Source organism: Vombatus ursinus, unplaced genomic scaffold, assembly GCF_900497805.2.
Source record: "Vombatus ursinus unplaced genomic scaffold, bare-nosed wombat genome assembly UNPS02014847.1, whole genome shotgun sequence".
Lineage (NCBI taxonomy): Eukaryota > Metazoa > Chordata > Mammalia > Diprotodontia > Vombatidae > Vombatus > Vombatus ursinus.
Genome location: NW_020954625.1, coordinates 23,614,324 through 23,638,185, shown reverse-complemented (window position 1 = coordinate 23,638,185; position 23,862 = coordinate 23,614,324). Strand labels below are relative to the sequence as shown.

Sequence of the window (23,862 nt, the reverse complement as noted above, 5' to 3'; positions counted from 1 at the left end):
CTACTGGGCCTCACTGCCAAGTGTTTCCTCTCTCCAATCCATGCACACATTTCTCAAAATTATCCGACAGAGATCCACAGCGAGAAGTGCCCCCAGATGCCACCTACTTTAACCTACTAGTTTAACAAACTGAGGAAACAGGAGGCTCAGGGAATTGTTAGAGTTTACAAAGGCAATTTTCATCCTAAGCAATATTAGAAGCCAGATTTCTGATCTAGGGCTAGTTCTTTTCCTTGTACTATGCATGGTCCTGGAGCAAAGGTCATTCTTCTGATGGCCTGAAGAGAGAATACAAGCCCTTTCCCAAACTGGCTCCAATGTACCCTTGAAACCTTTCTCCTTATGAGTCCCCTTCATGCACCAGGCATCAGCCAAGCTGGAACACCAGCGAGTCCCTGGATTCCAAAAAGAACATGAGACAAATCTACAGCTTGAGTGATGAGTTTGTAATCCAGGGTTTCTAATAAAGCCCAGTTCAACTGTGAACTGGTCCAGCCATCCTGGAAAGAAATTTCGAACCACTGAATACTCAAAAAACTGTTACACTGTGCAAACCTTTTGACCTATTAGTCATGTCACTACTATGCCTATACCACAGCGATCAAAGAAAGCAGAAAAAGTCTCATATGTACAAAAACATTTACACATCATGGTTTCAGTAGTGGCAAAGAACTAGAAAGTAAAGGGGTGCCCATCATTTGGAGGATGCCTGGACAAATGGTATATGAATGGAAGGGAGTATTACTGTACCATAAGCAATAATGAGAGAGTTTCAGAGAAACTTGAGAAGACTCATAGAAACAGTGTACACAATAACATCAATGTGAAGAAAAAACACCTTTGAAACACGTAAGAGCCAACCATGAATTCAGAGCACGAGACCCACAGCCTGCCAAAGAAGCGATGCTCCAGATGCACAAAGAGACGCACCTACGTGGCCTTTGTGGGAATTCGTTCTGCTTGATGGCATGTCTGCTCATGACTTCCCACTACGTTCCTCTGTGACGTTTTGCAAATCAGCTGACATTCTAAAGTGACGTTAACCAGTGCCTGCTACACCCAGGGACTTCTAACTCTTTTCTTAAAGTAATCCTATATTTAAATATGGAGCAAACCTACAAGCCTGTGATCTCATTTCTTAATCCTAAGCCACACTTTCCAACGTATCTTTCGCTGTATTCCCCACTACTCTTTGGCAAGAAAGTAACCAATTACTAAAGCCCTGGTGACTTAATTGGGAAAGGATTATCAAATGTTTAATGATGTTGCTGTTGTTGGGTTGTGTCTGACTCTTCGTGACCCCATTTGGGGTTTTCTTGGCAGAGAGACTGGAGTGATTTGCCACTTCCTTCTCCTGCCCATTTTACAGATGAGGGAACTGAGGCAAACAGGGTGAAGTGACTTGCCCAGGGTCACAGAGTTAGTAAGCGTCTGAGACCAGATTTGAACCATTCAGGCCGAGTGCTCTACCCACCGCACCACTTGGCTGCAAATATTTAATAAGCTTTACCTTTTCAGCTCCTCTAAGTATCATGAGCGTGGTCTCTGTGCTTATGCTCACCATGAATCGTGTGAGGTGTGATGCTTCTGTATCTCTACCAGCTCCTGGTGCAGAGAGAGCTCGGGAGCCAACCCCCTGCTGGGCTGCAAGGTCTGTCTATATCCTGATTTCCTTTCTACGATTCAGGCCCTCCATCATCAGCTCGGCCAAGGCTCTCAAACTGCAGCAGCACAAAGAGAGTCCTTGAACATTCTTCATCAATGTGGACAATCTACCCAAAGCAGAGCGCAGATGACCCATCCCTGCCTTCTTGGCCCATGAGACGTTTCCTCCTCTTAAGCGAACGCACCACTAAGTGGGGTATGGAGGGGCTCTAACACCAGGCCTGGAGTCGGGGAGACCTGAGTCCAAATCCTACCACAAATCTGAATAGCTGTGTGACCCAGGACAAGTCACTCAACCCTCGGTTTCCTCATCTGTAAAATGGGAATAATAAAACCTACCTCACAGGACTGTTCTGGGATCAAATAATACATACAAACCACTTTGCAAACCTCAAAGCACCATAAAAATGTTCACTATTATTACTGATCCTCTAACTCTGACGTGCCATAGATACCATCAGAGGCTGCAGGCTGTCCATTTCAGCACAACTGGCCCAAACCTTATCACACAAAGATGAAACTAATAATTTAGTTACTGGAGTAGGAATAATTCTTAATTCTAGGTGTATGATCATACAATCAATTTGCAGATCAAAATAAATACCAAATTAGCAGAATAAAAATGAGAAGAAAGGCATGCAACTGAAATAACACCAACTTGATGTTTTTGATAAGATTCTGACACTGGAAAAGGGGAAACGAGTTTTTAAAAAAAAAACCCCAGACATTAATAAAACCATCACCGCTTAAGGAAGTTTAAGTGACATAAATCAGTGGTCATAATAAGATCAGAAGAGCCTAAAACACTGATTCAGCCACAAACACAGAAAATGGTCTAAAACACATGAGGTTCTGAGCCTCATCACCTGCTCTTCCCACCAACCTTGCTCCATCACCTAACGCGACAGCCTCTAGCCTAAGGATCCCTCGATATCTGGCTAGATTTATTCTCAAATAGCACTGATTGCACCATGAAAAGCAGAGAGGCCTTTTCTCTTGATAGACATTCATACACACACACACACACACACACACACACACACACACACACACACACACACACACACACACACACACACACACACGAGACAGACCATGTGAGTGAATAAACAGGCAAAGGCCCTGTGACCTCCTCAGTGTGGGTCTACCTCCACACAAGGACCCCCTCTGCCAACACAGATCTTGGCCCATCAAAAACTTTTTTGATAAATTCTAGGAAGTTGCCTAAGGCATAGAAATTAAATGACATGCCTAGTATCATACAAGGTCAGGGGTGAGGCCTCAAAAGCCCTTCAATTCCACTCCCCCAGACTCCTCTCCAGCCCTGAGGCTTCATCTTCTAATTGGCCAGTTGGGCCCAGAACCTCCAGTTTAAGGAGGCAGCCCAGGCCCAAGATATCTTCATCCCTCTCCAGGTTCCAATGCTGTCTCATTGCCACTAGATTTTCTCCACCTTCCCAATTCCTCATGCTTTTCAACTCCTTTCCAGGGCTTGTCTTTCCCCATGAAATGGGAAGCTACTCAAAGACACGGCCTGTGCTTTTATTTCTACTCCCAGCACTTAGTACAGTGCCTCGGACACGCTAAGCGCTTAACGAATGCTTGCTGATTGACTAGAACTCCACTAAGCTCCACAGCTATGCCTCTCTCTTCAAGCACAATCCCTGGTGCGTACCAAATATGTTTACTTAAATAAATTTGTAAATGTTTACTGAATTGAACTGAAATAGAATACATGGCTGTAACTCATTGGGATGGCCATCCTGCTCCACGTCACAGTCTCAGCCACAGGCATTTCCCATTTACTTTTCTTCTTCACTGTGAATGGTGAGTGATGCTCCTTCCTACCACCATAAGACTTGTCGTGTTCCCAGAATGGCTGAGCCTCAATAAGGAATCCTCTGGCTTGGACTCTGAAGAGGACATGGGATTTAGATCTGCCAGGATCCTCAAAGCTCTTTCCTGACACTGGGGAATACGTGAGGTGAGAGCGTGTGCTCCTGGTCTGTGAGTTGTTTCCAGTGTTGTGTGCCCCCAAATCATGTACGACGTTAACAAATGCACCAGTGAGGAGAGCCTTCAAGGCTGCGTTGCGCTCCAGGGAGCCAGTTTTTTCTTAATTAGCAAACAAACAGGATCCGAAATCCTCTCCACCTCTCAGTCAGCTGTGTGACTGTAAGGATGGAGTCCACAAAAGGCTTTCCCTGTTCCCTTCTCACACTTTTGTTAAGGAATCTCCAGGGTGATAAGACTTTTTCGGGGCAGCTGGGTGGCACAGTGGATAGAGCTCCGGCCTTGGAGTCAGGAGGACCTGAGTTCAAATCTGGCCTCAGACACTAGCTGTGTGACCCTGGGCAAGTCACTTAACCCAGATTGCCTAACCAAAAAAAAAAAAAATTTTTTTTAAATACTTTTTCAAGATTTTATAGAGATGATAAGGCAGGTATAGGAGTTGGCAGCTGCTGATGCCTTCTTGATTACACTTTTGGGGAAGGGTACCCTCTGGGGTCTCTTCTTTTCAAATTGCTTGTTCTTTCAGACTTCTTGAAAATCCAGTCTTGAATGGTTTAAAATATATTTGGCAGCTGGACAGATTTCTTCTGGGGTGATCTGCTCATGAGTTACAAGTATAAACAAGTTGCAGCATCTTAGTAAGAACAACCTCTGCATGAGAACCGGGCAGGAGAATAACCCAGAGCCATCACTAGAAAAGCAAGCAGGCGACTCACCTAAGAGGGAAAAGAAAAGACTGAAGCCCAAAAGCTGTTCTGGTACCACTGAAACCTCACAACCCCCAGAGACAGGCCGGGAGCACTTTGGGCAATCAGAGAAGATGAGCAGAATCTCAGCGAATGAGAAGGTGAGGGAGGGTCGATCTGTATTGGCACAGGCAGTGAGCACGAGCAGGCTCAGCTCATCCTAGCTTTGTATTTCTAAGTGTTATCATCAGGAATTCCTCAAAGCACATAACGTTTCAGCAGGGAGACTCCAAAGGGGGAATTCCATTTTCATCTCTTGGGAGAAGGGAGCGCTCCCAAGATGGTTGCAGAAACAGAATACTTCTGGTTTCGAACTCTCGGTGGTTTCAGGATGACTGAGTTTCACCAGGATCCCACACCCAGCTCTGGCAAGCTCCTCTTCTTCTCAAAGGCTCCTTCCTCAACAAGGTCTGTGCGATGCTGCTCCTGTTTCAGCTTCTTGCTCCTCCCTCCAAGACAACTGCCAATGGGCTCATGTTCCCCACACCAGCTGAGCTGCTGATCTCTTTACCTGACCAAAAATATAAGGCAGATGACGGCACGTCTTCAGCCATGACATGTCACAACTAAATTCTACTTAATCTCCAACAGCGGCATTTTCTATGGCCCAAAGCAGGCGTCCTTAACTTCTGTACGTCCTGGGCCACTTCAGCAGATTAGAGAAGCCTTCTCGGAATCAGATTTTTAAAAGAATAAAATAAAACACACAAGATTGTTGTTGAAATATAGTTATCAAAATACTTCTAAAAAGGGAAAAAAACAAGTTCACAGACTCCAGGTTAAGAATCCTTGACCTAAAGGAACCAGTGTGGACAGCACTAGAACCAACTTAAGTTTAAAAAAAGAAAAAAAAAAAAGACAAAATATTGGGCTAAGAAAGGATGAATACCAGTGAATTAGAGGGCATTACAAAGAATAATGCCAAGAATACTAATGAGAAGAAGCTAATATGGCTGGCTGTGACCCCTAAGAAAAAAACACTGTTATCATTTAGATGCAAGAAAACCAGGAGAGGCCAGAGTGGTTCTTTAGGGAGAATGGGATAAGAGGGGATGGAGAGAACCTCTTACTTTGCTTCCTTTTCCCTGCAAAGAAAATGACCAGAAGAACAAAACCAGTTAACAAGAGACTGAAAGGAAAAAGGAAAGGCAGGGGATGCTAAGAAGCAGCTCCCTGAATTCTCAGGGAATTTAAGAGCACAGCACCCCAAGCCCCCGGGGTTGGCTGAGCTTCTGGGAGCTCGGGGGAATCACACAAAGTGGGAAACATCCTACAGCACTAAGTAAAGGCAAATACTTTCCTTACTTTCAGAAAGAGGAAGAAGAGTCTGCCAACCATAGGCTGAGGAACTCGACTTCTATCTCTCTCCAGTTTCCAGAATGCGTTATTAAAGGGCTGATGTGGATCTACCAGAGGAGCAGACGGGGAGCACCAAAGATTGGGTACACACCGATTTGGAGCCAAGTGCTTCCCCAAATCTCCACAACCTCCTATACAGAGAGTACCAAGGTTAAGCGCCTTGGCGGGGTCACACAGAACCTGACCTCAGGTCTTCCTGGTTCCCAGGCTGGCGCTATCTCCACTACACCACACTGTCTTTCACAGTACTGTGCTAATCAAACAGAACACTGAATCTGAACCAAGTCTTTGGAGAAACACCAAAGTTAATGCTATCCAAGGAGACCTTTGCTTGGTGTGTATTACATTTTTAAATTCTCACAATAAAGTTAACTCTTTATCTACTGAAAGAAAAAAGTTCGTGGAGACTTTATCATATGGGCAAACTTACCTTCCAAAGGCCCTTTATTTCCAAGCACACTTCCCATATCAGCCTGATTCACAGGCTTCTACATGTAATGCTTTATTAAGATTCAACAATAAAGTTGCTATTTCATTTGCAGGCACAGAATGATATAGCTAGATAAGCCTGAAGGCATTTGTGTGCTCACAAAAACTCAATGAACCAGACATTACCCGCTTGCTCATTTGGAAGAAACACCATCCAAGGGTTTAATACAAAATCTGAGGTAAAGACACCATACAACGAGCCACAAGCAAACAAGTACACTCCCTGCAAAACATTCGATGACTTTCTGTTGACTGGGCAAATGAAGGAAGTGTAACGTGTCTGTCCCGAGGGGGGGGGGAGTCTCATAAAAACAAGGAGCTCCAGGCCCTGGGAAAAGAGGGGGCAAAAATGCCCCTACACAACTCACCTTTTTGTCTCTGGTCCTTACTTCCCCATAGAAATCTAGAGCCTCTTGTGCCTTTAAAAACTTTCCTCGATGTAATAAATATGCACAAATCATTACACCAGTTCGTCCCTTTCCTGCTTTACAGTGAATTGCTGCAACATGATTGTCATCTTCACTTAGCCACTGGTCAAGATCCTCACAAAAGGGTTTGATGAGCTCTAGCTGGGGTGGGTTGTGGTCTTCAAAAGGATACTGTGCAACTGTGTCAAAAAGAGAAAAGGTACCATTACACAATATGCATTTTATCAAACACCACTCTTCCTCTGAATTGTTAAACAGCCAGAGGTGGGTTAATTTCATATCTGTGACAATGATTTTCTAAGCAAGGAGTTTAATCAATGAATAGCAAAATTCTAGAGAAAACGTCTTCTGTCACTCCATACACTAATCCATCATATTCCTCCACTTAGGCCCCATCAGACTTCTAGCCTTGGCAAGTCAGGCATCATCCCCACCCCTGTCCCCGGCCACAGAGAGCAGCACTGGACTGAAGTAGGTCAGCCAGCTGACTCTGACAAGTGACGAAAGGTCTCTGGGTCCTTCTTTCCTCTTCCTCCACTTCTCTGACCTCCACTACAAAAAAGTGCCTCCCATCACGAGCAGGGGCATCCTCAGGCACGGTTCATACTTTCAAAATATAAAGGAGATGCAGGCTCAGTGGAATGACAAAACAGCACCCTTCTTTTTGATGCTACACGGATAACACCAGCTTTTTCAAGCTGCTCTTTCAGTTACTAATTTCTGTTTATGTGAGACAGAGAAATAACAAAGTGGTCTACTAGTAGCAAACACATAATGGCCCCCCCCAAAAAAATTAAAATGATTCTCTACACATGTTTTTAAAAAAGCATCACAGATGGATAGACAAGAGCCCAAACCAAAGCGAACACCAATGGCCTGCCTTCTAAATGGTGTTTCCCCAGCACTCAGTAAGAACTGCAGGCAAGCCCCTGGACTACCACCCCCTGGAAGCTCTAGACACGAATGGCCACCTCAGGGTAACCAGCTTTCCAGCAGCATCCAAGGAGGACACTTTCTCCAACAGTCTGAATTATTCCTTGAGCAGCAGAAGTTTGCCTCTTCATTTTTTAACTGCAAACCTGAGCCAATGGTAAGACCTGGTACTTACCTCTACAGTTAAATTTGGTGGCATCATAATGTCTTTCAGCACATCTAAAAGGAAAGTTGAAATGGTCATTTACATATGTAAAAATCTCCTTTCCAATTCTAAAATGATACAAAGACTACAGGTGTTCTGGAGGTGTTCAGTTAAGCAACAGTACTAGAAGCAGCAAAAAGTGACTTCCTCACCACACTCCTGTGACACAGCAGATAACACAAGCATCACCACCAACTTTTAAAGATGAGGAAACTGAGGTTCAGTGAATTTCCACCTGAAAATCATAGGATCCAAAGCTTGAAAGGATCCTGAGATTTTCTGGTCCAACCACACACAGGTGCCACCCCCTTCCCACCCCCGTGGTGCAGGCAGGACAACTGAGGCCCCAGAAGGGGAAATCACCTAAGGAAAAAGGAAGACACAGCAAAGCATCAATCCTGAGCCAGGGCTGCTGACACCAAGAAATCCCTGGTTCTTCCTACCACACCAAACAGCCCAGACCAGCCCTAAAGCAGCCTCAGAATCCTCCCTAGCCCTTTTCTTTTTGTAATAGCTTAGTATCAAAAGATACTGGGTATCACTGTCATGCTCAAGTAGTTTTGTTATAAGCTATTCACATTCTTTTAACATAGACTTCCCAAGTCTTTGCCTCTAGACAGAACTTGTTAACAAATCCATTTGGAAGGCGGAATTAACAAGAACTAATTAAAATGAAAGACGGAAGGGCACAGTGTATGTAGACAAGGCTGGTCTTGGATTCAAGTGCTACCTTTGACTGAGACATCCTCTGTGTGATCGTGAACCAGCTGATTCAGCCCCCTCAGTGTCCAAAGCAGGTCTCTAAGCCCATGGAAGTACCCATGCTGAGATCCCATTCACAAATGAGACCACAGATTAGAACTACACCTCCCCACATGCAAAATAAAAAATAAAATTAATACAAGTTAAAAAAAAAAAAGAGGATTCTGGAAATTTCTGTTTTACTGCTTCCTAACTTGCTCATTTTAATAACAGCAAGGATTTTCAAATATGCTGAACAGATGTTTCAAACATATTATCTGAAACATATCAAGTACTTTTGAAATCTTATTCATTCCATATCATGAAGGAATGGGGTGTTCTACTTACATTTTCCAGCTGATTAAAATTATCCCTCTAAGCACTAAAGCTCATTTTTGATGAACATTTTCCTAAAATATGCACCTCTATTACTGTCCTTTAAAATAGTATAGTGTCTAGATGTTAAGCATTTCCTGATGACCAAGGCTCCTTTGCAGATTCCAGGGTTACAAAGTCAAGAAGAGCCAGGTTTTACCTTTGCTCAAGCTACAAAACTATAATCCCTGCACATTCCTTTCTCTGTCCTGAGCCTTGATCAAATAAGGTCAGTATTTCCTTGTTCTTAACTGCCAGCTGCCACTGCCAACATTCACTCAGCTGCTCAGACTTTAAGACAGAGGAGGTAAGAGGTAGCAGAAAAGGCACAATGTTGGAAGCCACATGGCCTGCCTTTGCCTATTTACCACCTGTACGGTCTTGGGCAAATCCTTTCCCCTCTGGGACCAAAGAGGCCTCAGAGAGGCCTTCCATCTTGAGGTCAATGATTCTACCTCCTAAATCTGCCCCTCACAAGTAAAAAAGAAGTGACCCCAAAGCAAAGAAAATAAGAAATCTCCACAACAACTCACACTGAAATGGTCCCTGGGGGCTCACAAAATACATTCCTTCTAACCACACTGGGAGTCTGCATTTTCCCACTTTGCAGATGCAACGACTGAGCTACCTGCCAGCAGCCACAAGGCCCAAGAGTCTGGGCAGGGTCTGTTCTGGGTGTCCGCCACCGAGTCTCTCACTGTTCTCTCTTGAAAATAACAAGTTACTACATCTTGCTCAAGACATTGACTTATATAATATTTATCCACCCTACACAAGTATGGAGATCAAATGCCCTGAGTTAACCACAATCTCACTATAAAATATTAAAACATAGAAAAATAAAAATAAATCATTTTGGAATTACAACAGGTTTAAAAAAAGCATAAACACCCAATCTTACACATTTTTTCATCTAAATAAATTAGTACACAATTTTTGAAGGATTTGCTTTTCCACAATTTTTCAGGAGGAAAAGTTATCAGAAAAACCTGCTCCCTTCCAAATGTAAGGGAACTAAAAATAGGAAAAATGTCTATTTTTCTCTGGGGCCCTCACATCACCACCAAGAAAAAAAAAAGGAGACAAAAAAGGAGACATTTTCTGCTTAGACACAGAAAATCCCTGTAATACTGCCCTAGAAAACAGAAACCACCCAATCTAAGCATTCAAGCAACATTTCTGAGTTTCATAAAGAAAGAGGCCAAAAGACTGGTTTTGACGGCATCCCCATGGAATGGATGCCAAGAACAAAGAACCACCTCTAACTTCAAAGTTCAGGTCCAGGGAAGGCGGGCAGCCATCGTCCCTGCTTAGGAGCAGGCAGCTCTGCTGGGAATTACCCCTCCACTGACCACGTGGTCACGTGGTCACAGGCTCTCAAGACCCGTGGGATGCCAAGTCATTTAAAGCAGATCAAGTAACAGAAATCCTTGCCAACACCCCAGTTCACCTCATCACTACACTTGCTAAATGAGTTAATGATATTTTCAATCAGACTTCTTGAACTCATTGTTTTACAAATACAATGCAGTAAAATAACATCTTTAATGCTACCTCACCCCGGAAAAGAAACAACTTTCACTTAAGAGCTATTTTTAGAAGCAGGGAAACATACTTACAGATTGTATATCTTGTAATGATTTTTATGCTTTGAATCCAAAAACCTTCAAGTAAAGAAAAAAAATCATCATTAACAAAAATAATTAACTTAATATTAACAATACTCAAGAAACTTAGAAGAATGAGGTTTTATTTTCTAACTTCAAGCAATATTTACACTCAGTGAGATAAAATTCCTGAAAAACCTTCCTTGGAATGTTTCGTCATATTAATATTATCTTTAAATGATGTTACTAGTCTGTCAATTTATGGCTGGGTGAGGAAAGCACTTGATTTGAAATCACAAGACCTTCATCTGAATCCCAGCCCTGTTATTTACTAGATGACTTCCTGTTCACTGAACTCTGGGAATTTGTTTTCTCATTTGTAAAGCTTATGAGGAAGGTACCTCCCAGCTTTATGTCCTATGACATACGATCTAAAGAGGGGTTCTTAATGTGGGGTATGTTGCCTTGGATAGAGAAAAAGTTCCAACTTTATTTTCACTAATCTTTAGTTGTCTTTGTAATTCTATATAGTTTATCTTATGCATTTAAAAACATTCTGGTAAGAGATCCATCCATATGCTTTACCAGAGTGACCACAAAGGGGTCCACGACACAGAAAAGGTGAGAACTCCTGATCTAAACAGAAGCCAAAGCAAGAGAGAGCAAGAAATGACTATTCTGGTGTTAATGATTAGATCTGAATTTTAAAATAATTTTATGCCAGCATCAGAATTTGGTTTAAAAAGAATCCAGCTTATACAGATGTATTTTTTAAAGGATTAGCACTATTAAGTGGGAAACATCCATACACACAGGTGTTCACATGTATAAACTCAAAACTGCACTGCCACCTCTGACACTTCTGAGGAGCAGGGCTGTCCTATGTCAGTCAGATCAGTCAGGTGACACTCCAGAAGTCCAATTTATCAAGTGATCTACTGTCCAGAACAGCACACTCGCACCTGGAGGAAGGTCCTGCTCTTGCCGTTCTCTCTTCTCTGGTCTGTTCTTTTCCATCACTCCCCACACTTTCCCTTGAGTTTCATAGGAGTTTATATTTTGGAGAGACATCAACAATATTTTTTTTCCTGTAGGCATATTTTTTGTTGTTCAGTCATTTTTCAGTCACGTCTGACTCTCTGTGACCCCATTTGGGGTTTTCTTGGGAGAGAGACTGGAGTGGTTTACCATTTCCCTCTCCAGCTCATTTTATAAGGAGGAAACTGAGGCAAACAGGGTGAAGTGACTTGCCCAGGATCACAGAGCTAGTAAATATCTGGGGCCAGATTTGAACTCAGAAGATAAGTCTTCTTGACTTCAGGCCAGGGGCTCTATCCACTGCAGTACTGTCTAGCTGCTCGCAAGGCCTATTTATGTTCTACAAACAGCACGAGGGCCAGAAGTGAGAAAGCAGAGGCTCAGGAGGACCTGAGTTCAAACAAGAAGCAACACCAGAACAAGCTGGGCGAATAACGTGTCAAAGAGTGTTTCAATCTTTCTATAAAAATAAACTTTTTTCCCCCTGGTTGAAGAGTACGGGGAGAGGAGGAAGGCATTAAACTGGGAGTGTTCGTTGGACTACTCAAAACATCCCAGTATTACTCCAAAGGCTCAAGAGATCTCAACCGATGAGCAAAGCACAGGGAGAGATCTCCAAGATCCCTGAGAGTCAGTTCATGGCAGAACTGAGACAACAGCTCCAATTTCTTGACTCATCATTCAATTCTCTTTCCATTCCATTCTATTACTTCCATGTTCTGTCTCTTGTTCATATACAATTTTTCATTCAATGATTTCCAGATTTTCATAAGCACTCAAATACTTATAATATACAATAATGAATATTTGGGCCCTTAAAACAACAAGTCCAGGCAGCAGAAAAAGTGCTCTGAATTAGCCAAGAGCCAACTATGAAAGTCACTGATTACATTAAGGGCCAAGCCTAGGAATCCTCACCACTAAATAGCATCCTCTCAGAGGCAAGTGCCGTATATGTATGCATAAAAAAAAAAATACTAAATCAACATAAGGAAAACTGAGACAGATTTTTACCAGAACAGATAAGCGCTCTAAAAACTATGCTTATCTATGATTGCCAAATACAAAACCTAAATAATTTCTACCTAGCTTTGTTTTACTATGTATACCATTCCCTCCTCTAAAAATAAGCAGATGATTGCAATTTTGGTGGGAAGGATACACTCTGAAAACTCAGGTCTGATTACCAAATCAAAATAAAATATCATAATTATATAACTCATATGGTGATACTATCCACACATACACATAAATGCTTAGACTCAACATTAACAATACTGCACATTAGCCATGGAAGGACATGTTCAAATTCAATTCAAACATTTATGAAGGAAAGCCCTGATCTGTGCAAGACACTGCACGAGTCCCCAGGAACATAAAGACAAAAAATGAACCACTCTCTGACCTCAAGGTTATATCCTACATTCAAACTGAAGGGAAGCAAGCTGCTCAATCTTGGAAAACTAAGCCAAAACAAATTCTAGTTATCAGTTACAGTACTCCAGAGGCATTAAGCTAAGATCATACACACACACACACACAAATATTTTTCAATAACAAAAAAAATCACGTATCTTAACATTCTCTCTAGAAAAAAAAATCCACTGCTGCCGGGGAGATTCCGTTGGTCTCCCTGTGGAGACATCATATATTCTATACTACTTCATATCTGTGACACAGCCTTTTCTTCTTTTTTTTTTCCAATTTTATAAATTTGGTAATTTCCCAAAGGGCCCGGCATACGACAGAATTTCCCACCTTTTCCAGGTGGAAAATAAGAAAGGAAAAATAGGGCCATTCAAGGTTATATAGCTAATATCCCAAGTGCCTGGTTTAAATAAAACGGTTATCTACAAAATACTCATTGTGTGTGACAAACTAAAAATGATAGAGCATTTATTAGTAACAGTAATATCAACTACCTGCCAGAAATTGTACTAAGGACTAGGGGTACAAATACAAACAAGAAACACAGTCTCCACCTCCAAGGAGCCTACACTCTAATGGCGGAAAACACCAGAGAAATAGACGAGGCTAGATAAGGGACATCTGCCAATGAAGTAGCATATTCTCTCCAAGGTGAATACCAAAGGAATCTTCCATTTTGGCCTGGGAATCAATCATTCAATATTCAAATTATCCATCCATCTTAATATGTACCTATATAAATCAAAGTTGACTTAAAGTTTTTTACTTTTTCTTGAAACAAATAGTAGATTCCATAAAACACCTTGTCATCCCTGGAGGTAAACATTCACTAGACTTAGGAGGCCAATCAGCTCCTTCCACATATTGTACTTCTTCAAATAGAAACATGGAGCCAAAACAAGGGGGCATTTTGTTGTTGTTATGGTGGTTTTCGTACCACCCCTCTCTTTCCACTGAACCACACTGCCTGCCTCAACTTCTCTTTTTCTTGCCCAGTAGAGGGCCTCTCTTCCTATGTTTTGATGTTGTTCCATTGGGTCCCACCTCATTCAGGGTTTTCTTGGCAGATAGCAGAGTAGTTTGCCATTTCCTTTTCCAACTCATTTTACAGATGAGGAAACTAAGGCAAACAGGGTGAAGTGACTTGCCCAGGCTCAAGCAGCTACCAAGTTTCTGAAGCTGGATTTGAACTCATGAAGGGGAGTCTTTCTGACTCCAAGCACAGCATGCTATCCATTGCCCCACCTAGCTAGCTGCCTTCTCCTCTTCCTATGTTAATAGGGATAAAAGGATCTTACAGCAGATATCTTGTTTTAATCTTTAACCCAAATCTAGAGCATCCTTCAATGTCTCCCTTTTTGCTCTATTCGAAACCTCTCTACTTGTGTCCTGACTCACCCCCACCCTCCACCCCCCATCATTCCCTCTCTTCCATCTTCAATCTGTTTATCTACTGAATCTACCTCAACTGCCAACAAACCTGCCCAGGCTTCCATACCCTACCCCCAATCCTTTACTTAAACAAACCAACCAACCAACCAATCCTTCCTTTGACTCTATCATCCCCACAAGCTTTGGTTCTATCTCTCCCTTTCATAAATAAACTCTGTTTCCTCACCTCTCAATACTCAGCTATCTCCTTTCTGATCCCTCACTAAACGCTCTCTCCAAGGTTACCAATGATCTCTTATCTAGATCTGCAAAACCCAATGGCCCTCTCTCATTCCACCATTCAGTTTGATTTCTACAGCTGTTTACACTGGTGGCCACATCCCTTCTTCCCTGGGCCATCCTCCAACGCTATCATTCCTTTTTAAGTCTCCTTTGGTGGCTCCTTAGCCATCTCCTGCCCACAAAGATCTGTCCCAAGTCCATGTACCTTCTGTCTATGCTTTCCCTCAGTGATTTCATCATTCCCCATGGATTAAATGATCTCTCTACAGAGAACATTCCGAAATCTAGATAATATCCAATCTTAACCTCTCTCCTGAACTGCAGTCCTGCATAAACAGTTGCCTGCAGAGCTGCTTTCCCTGAATATCTACTGGCATTTCAAATTCAACATGTCTAAAACAGAATTCATCTCATCTTTCTCCCCAAATTCACTCCTTCCCAGACCTTCCTATTTCTGTTAAGTGCATGTATCACCAACTCTCATCTCTAGTTACCCTGACTCATGAACTCAGAAACATCCTTGACTCATCACTCTTTCTCAATCCCTCTAACCACTTAATCGCCAAGTTTGATTGATGCTACCTCCACATCTCTGACACCCGTGTCTCCCTCTCTACTCACGCAGCTGCTGCTCTGGTTCAGGCCCTCAAGACTTCTCTCTGAGACTATCACAACAGCTTCCTAATGAGTCCCAACGCTTCGAGTTTCTTCCTTCAATCCATACTCCACACAGATATCAAATTGATCGTTCTAAAGGAGTCTTAGGTCTGACTTCCATTCTCATAATCAAAGTCTTTCCTACTGCCTCTAAAATAAACAGAAACTCAACTCAACTCAGCATTTACGGCCCTCCCACAATTGGGTTTTCTACCTATTTTCCAGACACTGGTTCCCCTTCACACTCTACATTGCAGCCAAACTAGTCTTTGATCTGGCCTCCAAACCTCATGTTTCATCTGTTATGTCCAACCCTGTACAGGCTCTCTTCCCTGCTAGAAACAAACTCTCCTCACTTCTACTCTTAAGCTCTTCAAAGTATGAATGGATTGCTTCCTCCTATAGTAAAACTTTCATGATTTCCACAAAAATGAACAATTCTCTCCTTCCTCATATTATCTTGTATTTCTTATCTGTGAATGTATCTTACCTTCGCAGTTCAATATAAGCGCCAAGAAGGCACAGACCATTTTGTTTGTCTTTGTAGCCATCACTTTTGCACATCGACAGCAGATCTTTAATACGTGTTCAACATATTAAACTTAATATTAACCATTATAATACCAAGTGACTGGATCGTATTTGGAAAACCCAGTCAACTCACAGTGCAATACACAACACCTCACAGGCTAGTCTTTCATGAAAATAAACATTGTGTAAACTGTTACTAATGAGAAACCAGGTGTAGATCAGAGAAAAGCCAGCTTAGTTTTTTTAAAACTGAGTAAATTTATCAAAGAAATTCAAAAGGGAATATTGAGAACACTGATTCCTTTCCTGTAGCAGAGAGGCTATAGCCAGCTCAGCAAAGTGCTATCATAGTGGGCTCTCCTCAAGATGATAAAGATCTCAGCTCTGCTTTAAGAGCTGAGTGTGCTGAGATAACCTGCTGCCTCACTTTTACTCACACTTCCCCAAAAGTACTGAGTATATCTAGAGCAATTCAGTGATTACAAGGCATTTTCCAAATCTCTATTTCACCTTTACTTTAGTCATGCACACTATGTTAGGATCTACAGAAAGCCATACAGTGTGCAAAGCATGCCTTTAGGAGGTAATGAGTTCAAACGCAACATAGCAATGCTTCCTAATCACACCTTGTCCCAATTTTACAGAAACCCCGGTCATTCTCTTTTATGGAATCATCAATGCCATTTTCACTATTTGCTGACATAGCATATATCAAGTATGTAATTCAGGTAAGCAAAATTTTAAAATCCAATACAATGTAGTCATCTGTCTACTTAAACAATGGATTTCCAGTTAATAAGTTCAAATAAAACTAGTCAATCCTGAACCCTCATACTCACTAAAATGAGATGCTATCTACAGCAATTAAGGCAGGAAAAAAAATGGGAACAACTGAAAAATACGGTTGAACTGTGCAGAGAAATCAGACTGGTCAAAGCAGCAACAGCAGCAACGACTAAGACAGAAAATATTCCTAACAAACGACTTCAAAGGACTTGAGAATTCTGATCAAGTAATGTCAATCAGGACTCCAAGAATGATGATGAGAGAAGTGAGGGCCAAGATGCATATTAAGATATACATTCTCAGTCTTAGCTAAGGTAGTAATTTGTTTTGCTTGATTATGCATATGCTACAAAGTTTTTGTTTCTCTTTTTTGAGTGTAAGTGAAGGAGGGAGTAGGGGAGGGAAGGGAGAGAGAAGAGGGAGGAGGAGGAGAGAGGAGTCACTCGAGTATCTCTCTTATAAGATGCACCAGAGAATGGAAAGCCTAAAAGAAGCAAAAACAAGGAGAATTTATTATATATTTAAAACAATGCAAGCTGTACACAAGAGAGCTCTGTAATTTCATGTCATCCCTTCTGTTATACTCTGGCTATGAAAATGCTCCTTTTTGTCTGTTCAGATGAAGAGGGGAGGGGAGGGGAGAGAAAACTTTTCTGGCCAACACAGAAAACTGACTCAGCACAACGGACAGCTCCCCAATCAGGGCCAAAACAAAGCATTTAAGCATCGAAAAGAGGAAGGGGAGGACAGAGAATTATGGTACCATAGACTTAAGAGTTGGAAAGCAACTCAGCCCTCACTCTGGAGCCACCGCTGGGCCTCAAGTCCAGAAATACTGAGTTCAAATCCTGGCTCAGACACCGACTAACTGTGTGACCCTGGGCAAGTCACTTCACCTCTTTCAGCCTCACTTTCCTCATCGAAAAATGGGGATAATAACAGCCCCTACTTCCCAAGGCAAAGGGCAGCTAGGTGGTGCAATGGATAGAGTGCTGGGCCTGGAGTCTGGAAGACTCATCTTCTTACATTCAAATCTGGCCTCAGATACAAACTGTGTGACCCTGGTCAAGTCACTTAAACCTGTTTGCCTTAGTTTCCTCATCTATAAAACGAGCTAAAGAAGGAAATGGCAAACCACTCCAGTATCTTTGCCAAGGAAACCTCAAATGGGGTCACAGAAAGTTGGACACAAGTGAAATAAATCAACAACACCACCACTTCCCAGAGCTGAGATATGATATGTGAGATAACATTTGTAAGGCACTTAGCACAACTCCTGGAACACAGTAGGCACATAATAAATATCTGTTCCCTCTTTTCCTTTCTCGTTCAAACAAGTAGTAAGAATCAGTATCCATTAAAATATTTGAGAAATAAAATACGTCTCCTGATTTTTAGAAGTCTATTCAATACTCAATAACCAGGATCCTTTTCTGAAATTTTTTCAAATAACATTTATAGAGTCAATCTTTGCATTTCAATATTTATGCTACCATCTAGAGCTGCCTTTTCTCTTAACTCAACTAGAACAAACTCAAGCAATTCTAATCCTTAATGAATGGAATTATTTTTTATGTTTCCAGGACAGAAAGGAAAAGCTAAGATGAGTACACAGACAGACACAGACAGACAGACAGACAGACACACACACACACACACACACGCACGCACTCACACATGCACATCCTGTGCTCCCAATGCAGTGCAATCCATTAAAGCTTAAACCTGCACCAAGACTCTATTGGCCATCTACCACCACATCCCCTGCTTGTACAGAACCACTTTCTGGAGTCAGTCTGTTTCACTTCTGTATTAAACAAATAGGAAAATATCAATCAATAATTACTAGTCATTCTATTCCTACTCTTTAACAACAACAACAATAATAATAACAGCTAACATTTAGAGAGCACTTAATATGTGCCATGTGCCATGTGCCATGCTAAGCGCTTTACAATTATTCTCTCATTTGGTCTTCAAGATAACCCTGGTATGTGTTATTATCATCCCCATTTTACAGATAAGGAAACTGAAGTAAACGGGCTAATGACTTGCCCAGGGTCACAGAGCTATTGTCTGAGGCTGGATTTGAACTGGGGTCTTCCCGACTCCAGGTGCTCTATCCACCTCCCCACCTACCTGATAATTACGACTTTCCTCCAATCACTAGTAAAGATTTGATAAAATTGTAAAAATGTCTATCTTACGAAAAGTATTTATTGTCCTTGTATTTCATTTTCCCTTTTTTTCTACAAAACCCTTGGATTGAGATTTAGAGCCCAAGTTCCAATCTGGTCAGCTCCTTATTTCAGTGGAACCTTGGGGAAGTCAGAGCTACAAAATCAAGGCATTGCACTAGGTCCTTAAGATCAACATGCTACATTCCTAGAGGAAAATCTTGATGACTTGGCACAGCATGATTTGTTTCTTTCTACATTTAATGATTTTTGTAACAAAATAGGATGTGTTCAGCAATTCATTTTGTCTGGTTTACTTCAAGAAAAATCCATTAAGTTCAACTCAACTCTTCTTGGGTAGCTTACTATGTAAACTTGAGATATTATTTAAAATTTTCATTTCATCAAAAATGACCAAAAAATCCAGAGACAGAAAATCAATCTGAAGAGAAAATGGCATTTGGTCTAGCTTCCCTTTCTCTTGCCCCACAGGAGGCAGAGTAGCACACTGACTTCAGGGTGGTTTCCAGTTTTCTTTAGAATTCACAGAAATGACCAAAAGGTTCCCCATCCCAATTAAAATTCACTGTCCTTTTGAAGCCACACATGCCAGCTGTCCCTTCTGCTGGAACCGGAGATGGTGCTAGAGGAGAAACCAGCCAAGTTTGGAATCATCTTGTTGCCACGCTGTTCTCACTCTGCCCAGTTCCCTTTTCTTCTCTCATGTATTCCCTGGATAGGAAGAACTAATTAGGCATTGTTTTAAATGGCTCATGCTGGGTTGCAAGTTGCAAGGGGAAAAGAGAAAATGGGGTGTGTCAACACTGCCCCTTTATCATATACTCCACTTATGTCGGAATTTGTTTTTTAATTAAAAAATAAATCTGTCAGAGATAACAGCACACAAATATCTGAATCAACTGTAACGAAGTCTGAAGGTAACAAACTGCTTGGGGATATTATGTTTCTAAATAATTTCTTTCCTGTACTGTGGATAATCAACAAATCTTTTCCATTCCTATAATTTTAAGAAGGAATCCGTTACATCTAATTTGAAATGTTACCTATTCTAAAAAATATAATGTACCTTGTTGGGGCAATGATTAATCTCTAATAAAAACTGAAGGTCCAACAGGTTATATATAAACTTTATATTACATTTATATATTTGAGGGGTAACATGCCAACTTCCAATTAAAAAAACAACAACAACAACCTGTGCCATTATCCCTTTATAAGCAAGTAGGTCAAAAACCAAGGCCAGATTGAAAAACATCTCTTATAAACTGAAAACTTATGTTGCTAATAATTAACAGTTCAATTCTGAAAATACCTCTTCTAACAGGAAAAATTAATTTTAAATAAAGGCATTATCTATCCTGCATCCTGACTTTAACAAAATTATGGGTGTAACAGACCACAGGATAATCTAACAGAGCTGGTAGGACCCTACATTAAGTTCGATGCATTCACAAGACAGAATACATTCGAGGTCCCAGGAACTACATATTCTAGGCACTGGCAGCATCTGAACCCAGCTCCTCTTGATTCCCACTCCAGTGTGTTTTGACTATAAAATGCAGCCTGCCTCGTGGTTTCACTGATAGGCCCACTGCTAGAGCCTCGAATTCCAAATTTTCACACCATTCTCATGCATGGACAATGCCTAATAGTTGAGAGCCCCAAAATAATTAAACTGAAAACTGCCTTTGGCTCTCTGGACCTTGAGTAAAGACAAATTTTCTTTTTAACAAACATGACAATTATTCTTCAGGCAAATTCTTTCCATTACTTGATGGATCATCTGCTTTCTTCACCAGTCACAATGAATTCTCTACATGTTATCCTGAGTCTTTAACAAAATTATCTAATTATGAAACATTTAGTTCAGCTTATTCTCCTCCTCAAAAACCTTCAACAAACTCCCTGAAAGTTCAAGCTTCTCAGGGCATTCCACCAAGGAAGTTCCCAAGATGAGTCTGCCCTTAAACTTTCTCCCTCCTCCAAATCCAAACTCCCGGCTCCTGCCAGGTTATCTGACTCACTGGCACAGCTCAAGCAAGACTCGAAGACTTGGGCTTGTCTAAACTGTCCTCCTCTGCTCTGCACTTAGCCACACTTGCCACCCATCAGGGCAGATCAAGCATCATCTCTTTCATAATATGGCCTTTCCCAAACGCTGCTCTCTTCCTTGTCGGAGCCATTGCCTATCCTACTTAACTCGGCACTGATGACTGTATTTTTACTTTAAATATCATATATGTTCCTATCTCGTTCCTCCTGTTTCCTAACCAACACAGACAATTAGATTATCAGCTTGTATTAAGAGAATAAACTGTATTGGGAATTAGGAGCCATGGTTTCTCATTCTACTCCACTATAAAATGTTCACGTGGCTTTCAAAAAGTTACTCCAACTTTCTGGGCCTCATCTATTCAGCATGGCCCAGACCACTTATGAGGAGGCACTTAATGAAGGCTTGCTGTCGACTTGACTTGGAAAGACAGGACCACATGACAACCAAGCTTCCTCCCAGCACTGGCTATAAATTCCATCACCATGCATTTACTTCCATTATTCTCTGACCATGAATAATACTTCTTTTGTATACCCCATTGCTCCCGAGCACTTCTCTGTTGCCCAATAAACACAGTGGAAGTAAATTTAGACATTTTCTTCTGCTCCCTTTTGATACTTGTCCTATCTGATACCTTATCTAGGACCAATGGGCAACAATGAGATTACTGAGAAAGCAAACAATTAGTTTAACCAAAAAATAATAATAATAATAATAATATTAATCCTGCACAAAAAAAAAGAGGTTATAATCAGCTCCTCCAAGAACCTGAGAGAATATCTGGAGAAACACTCACCACCAGTAGTGCTGCCTCAACCTCTTCCTCTTCTCTTCTCACCAGGATTTCATGCCCACAGTTGGCAGACTGCCTTAGCAGACTTAGACAATGGAGAGGCGGAAAAGGCAAGCTAACAGGGCTTTCTAAAGGGAAATGGGAAGGCTTGCCTCCACATCGTGGGGGGAAGATTATAAGAACTGAGGAAAAGAGGCCATCCCCAACAAACACAGCCAACTTGCAAGGTGAATCCATGCACGAATCCTAAGCTGTAAAGCAAATCCAGCATAGGAAAACATGAATTTATAAAACAAAGATATATGGGGCTGATTAACTCTAGAAAAGCCTCTTCACTTTCCTGAAGGGTGGCTAATTATATTACTAATAGTTCATCACTGTATAATGTAATTCTAAGAGCCACAATTCCACATTTAGGAGTTTGGTTACCAGGGGTTATTTAACTTCCCACTCTTGAGTCTCAGTATCCTTATCTACAAAATGGGGATAAGACCACCTAGAGAGGCCACACCACAATACTGGGAGGATCAAGAAATAGTACACTTGGCAATACTACCATGATCTATAGGCTTTATACAGATATTTGGCAGCTATTATTCTCAATTTCCCTTAAATAAGGCTCTCCCTTAATGAATTTCAAATGATTCTATTTATAGACAACTCTTCAAGAGTCCCAAATCACAGGATCACAGGGGTTTTCTACTAAAAAAGACCCCTGACCGGTAGTTCTGATCCTGAAAGCAACTGGCCCATCTTCTGGGCAAACTGCATGTGAAAGTTCAGCCAAAAATCACCCTGAGGTTCTCTGGACCATACGGAACTGATATGTTCTGTTGTGTCCAGTCTTGGGATCTCCTCAGGTGAGTCACTGTCCAGGGCTCCCATGTACATCAGCACCTGCTGTGCCAATCAAAGATCTCAGAAGGCTGCCTGGTGACCTGGCTCTTATGTACCAGACATATCAGGAGGGACTTGAACCCAGACCTTTCTGGGGTGGGACGCTCTCCTTCTCAACCCTGAGCTCAGCTGCAGCTCATAAATACACTATTCAGTTAATACCAAAATGGTGGGAAATCCAACCCAAATTTTTCTATATCACAAAGACAGCAAACATCAAGAGGTAAGTGGCACCCGGGGGGAGAATAAAGAAACTGGGGAAGGGGAAAGAGACACGATGACAAATTCAGAGACCCCTCTTACTCTAAAAAATCTCATCATTATCTAGCTGGTGGTCAGCAATAAACGATCTCCTAAAAAGAAAGCAAGTATCACCTTGATGAAGAACTTCCAAAATGAAGGTAATAAATATTATTTTAAAACCTTTCTTCTCTTACAATTCCTGTTCAGGGGCTACCTGAGAAGGAGGAGGGGCGGGTCACAGCCCCTTCAAGGTGGAAACTGAAGGACACAGTAACATTTTTGATCAACCTAGGGAGACAAATGCTGCACAAAGTTCACAGAGATGGAGCAGAGAATACCAGTTGATGCACAGAGAATCTACTGAACTTCCATTCTTACTGGGTAGTCTTAAGCAAGAACACAACGATTGCTTGAATGTAGCTGCTTCATGTTCAAAAGATCACAGGCCTTAGAAGGGGAAGGACCATAAGAAATCACCTAGCTCAACTCCTTCATTCTACAAATGAGGAAACTGAGGCCCTACAAGTTAAAATAACTTATCTAAGTTAGTGAGTGCCAGCACTGAAATTCAAACTTAGGTCTCCTCTACAGAGAAGGAAGTGTTTGGGTTGGGGAGAAGAGGGGAGGCAGGGTTTGGAGGCATAGAGGAGGCGGAGAACAGAAACAAACGGGGTATATGGGGGGGAGATAAGTTGGGAAGATTAATAAGGGACAAGAAAACAGATGAAAGTCAATCAAGGAACTTCAAGGTTGGCTGAACAGAATGCCAGGTTTTTTGCAAGTCGTGCTGTCTAAGAATGAAAGTGTAGCACACGGAAAAGGTTCCTGGGCTTGTACCTAGTGGGGCTGTGGCACCTGGACACCTCTCCACATTTTTCTCCCAGTTCTAAAATGCTCTCCACCTAAATCTAAAGGCCTGGGACAAGCTCCCAGACAGGGACAACAGTCTATCTCACACACACACACACACACACACACACACACACACACACACACACAC

The 23,862-nt window shown here is 41.7% G+C and overlaps 1 protein-coding gene across 1 annotated transcript in view; it reads right to left on the bottom strand.

Moving 5' to 3' along the window:
* PTEN (phosphatase and tensin homolog) overlaps nucleotides 1-23,862 on the bottom strand; it is a 79,913-nt gene that overhangs the window by 25,183 nt on the left and 30,868 nt on the right. The window contains exons 5-7 of the mRNA XM_027840675.1: nucleotides 10,574-10,618; nucleotides 7,809-7,852; nucleotides 6,641-6,879 (exon numbers count right to left, since the gene is read on the bottom strand). Of these exons, the coding sequence (XP_027696476.1) occupies nucleotides 6,641-6,879; nucleotides 7,809-7,852; nucleotides 10,574-10,618 (328 nt within the window). The remainder of the gene's footprint in view (nucleotides 1-6,640; nucleotides 6,880-7,808; nucleotides 7,853-10,573; nucleotides 10,619-23,862) is intronic.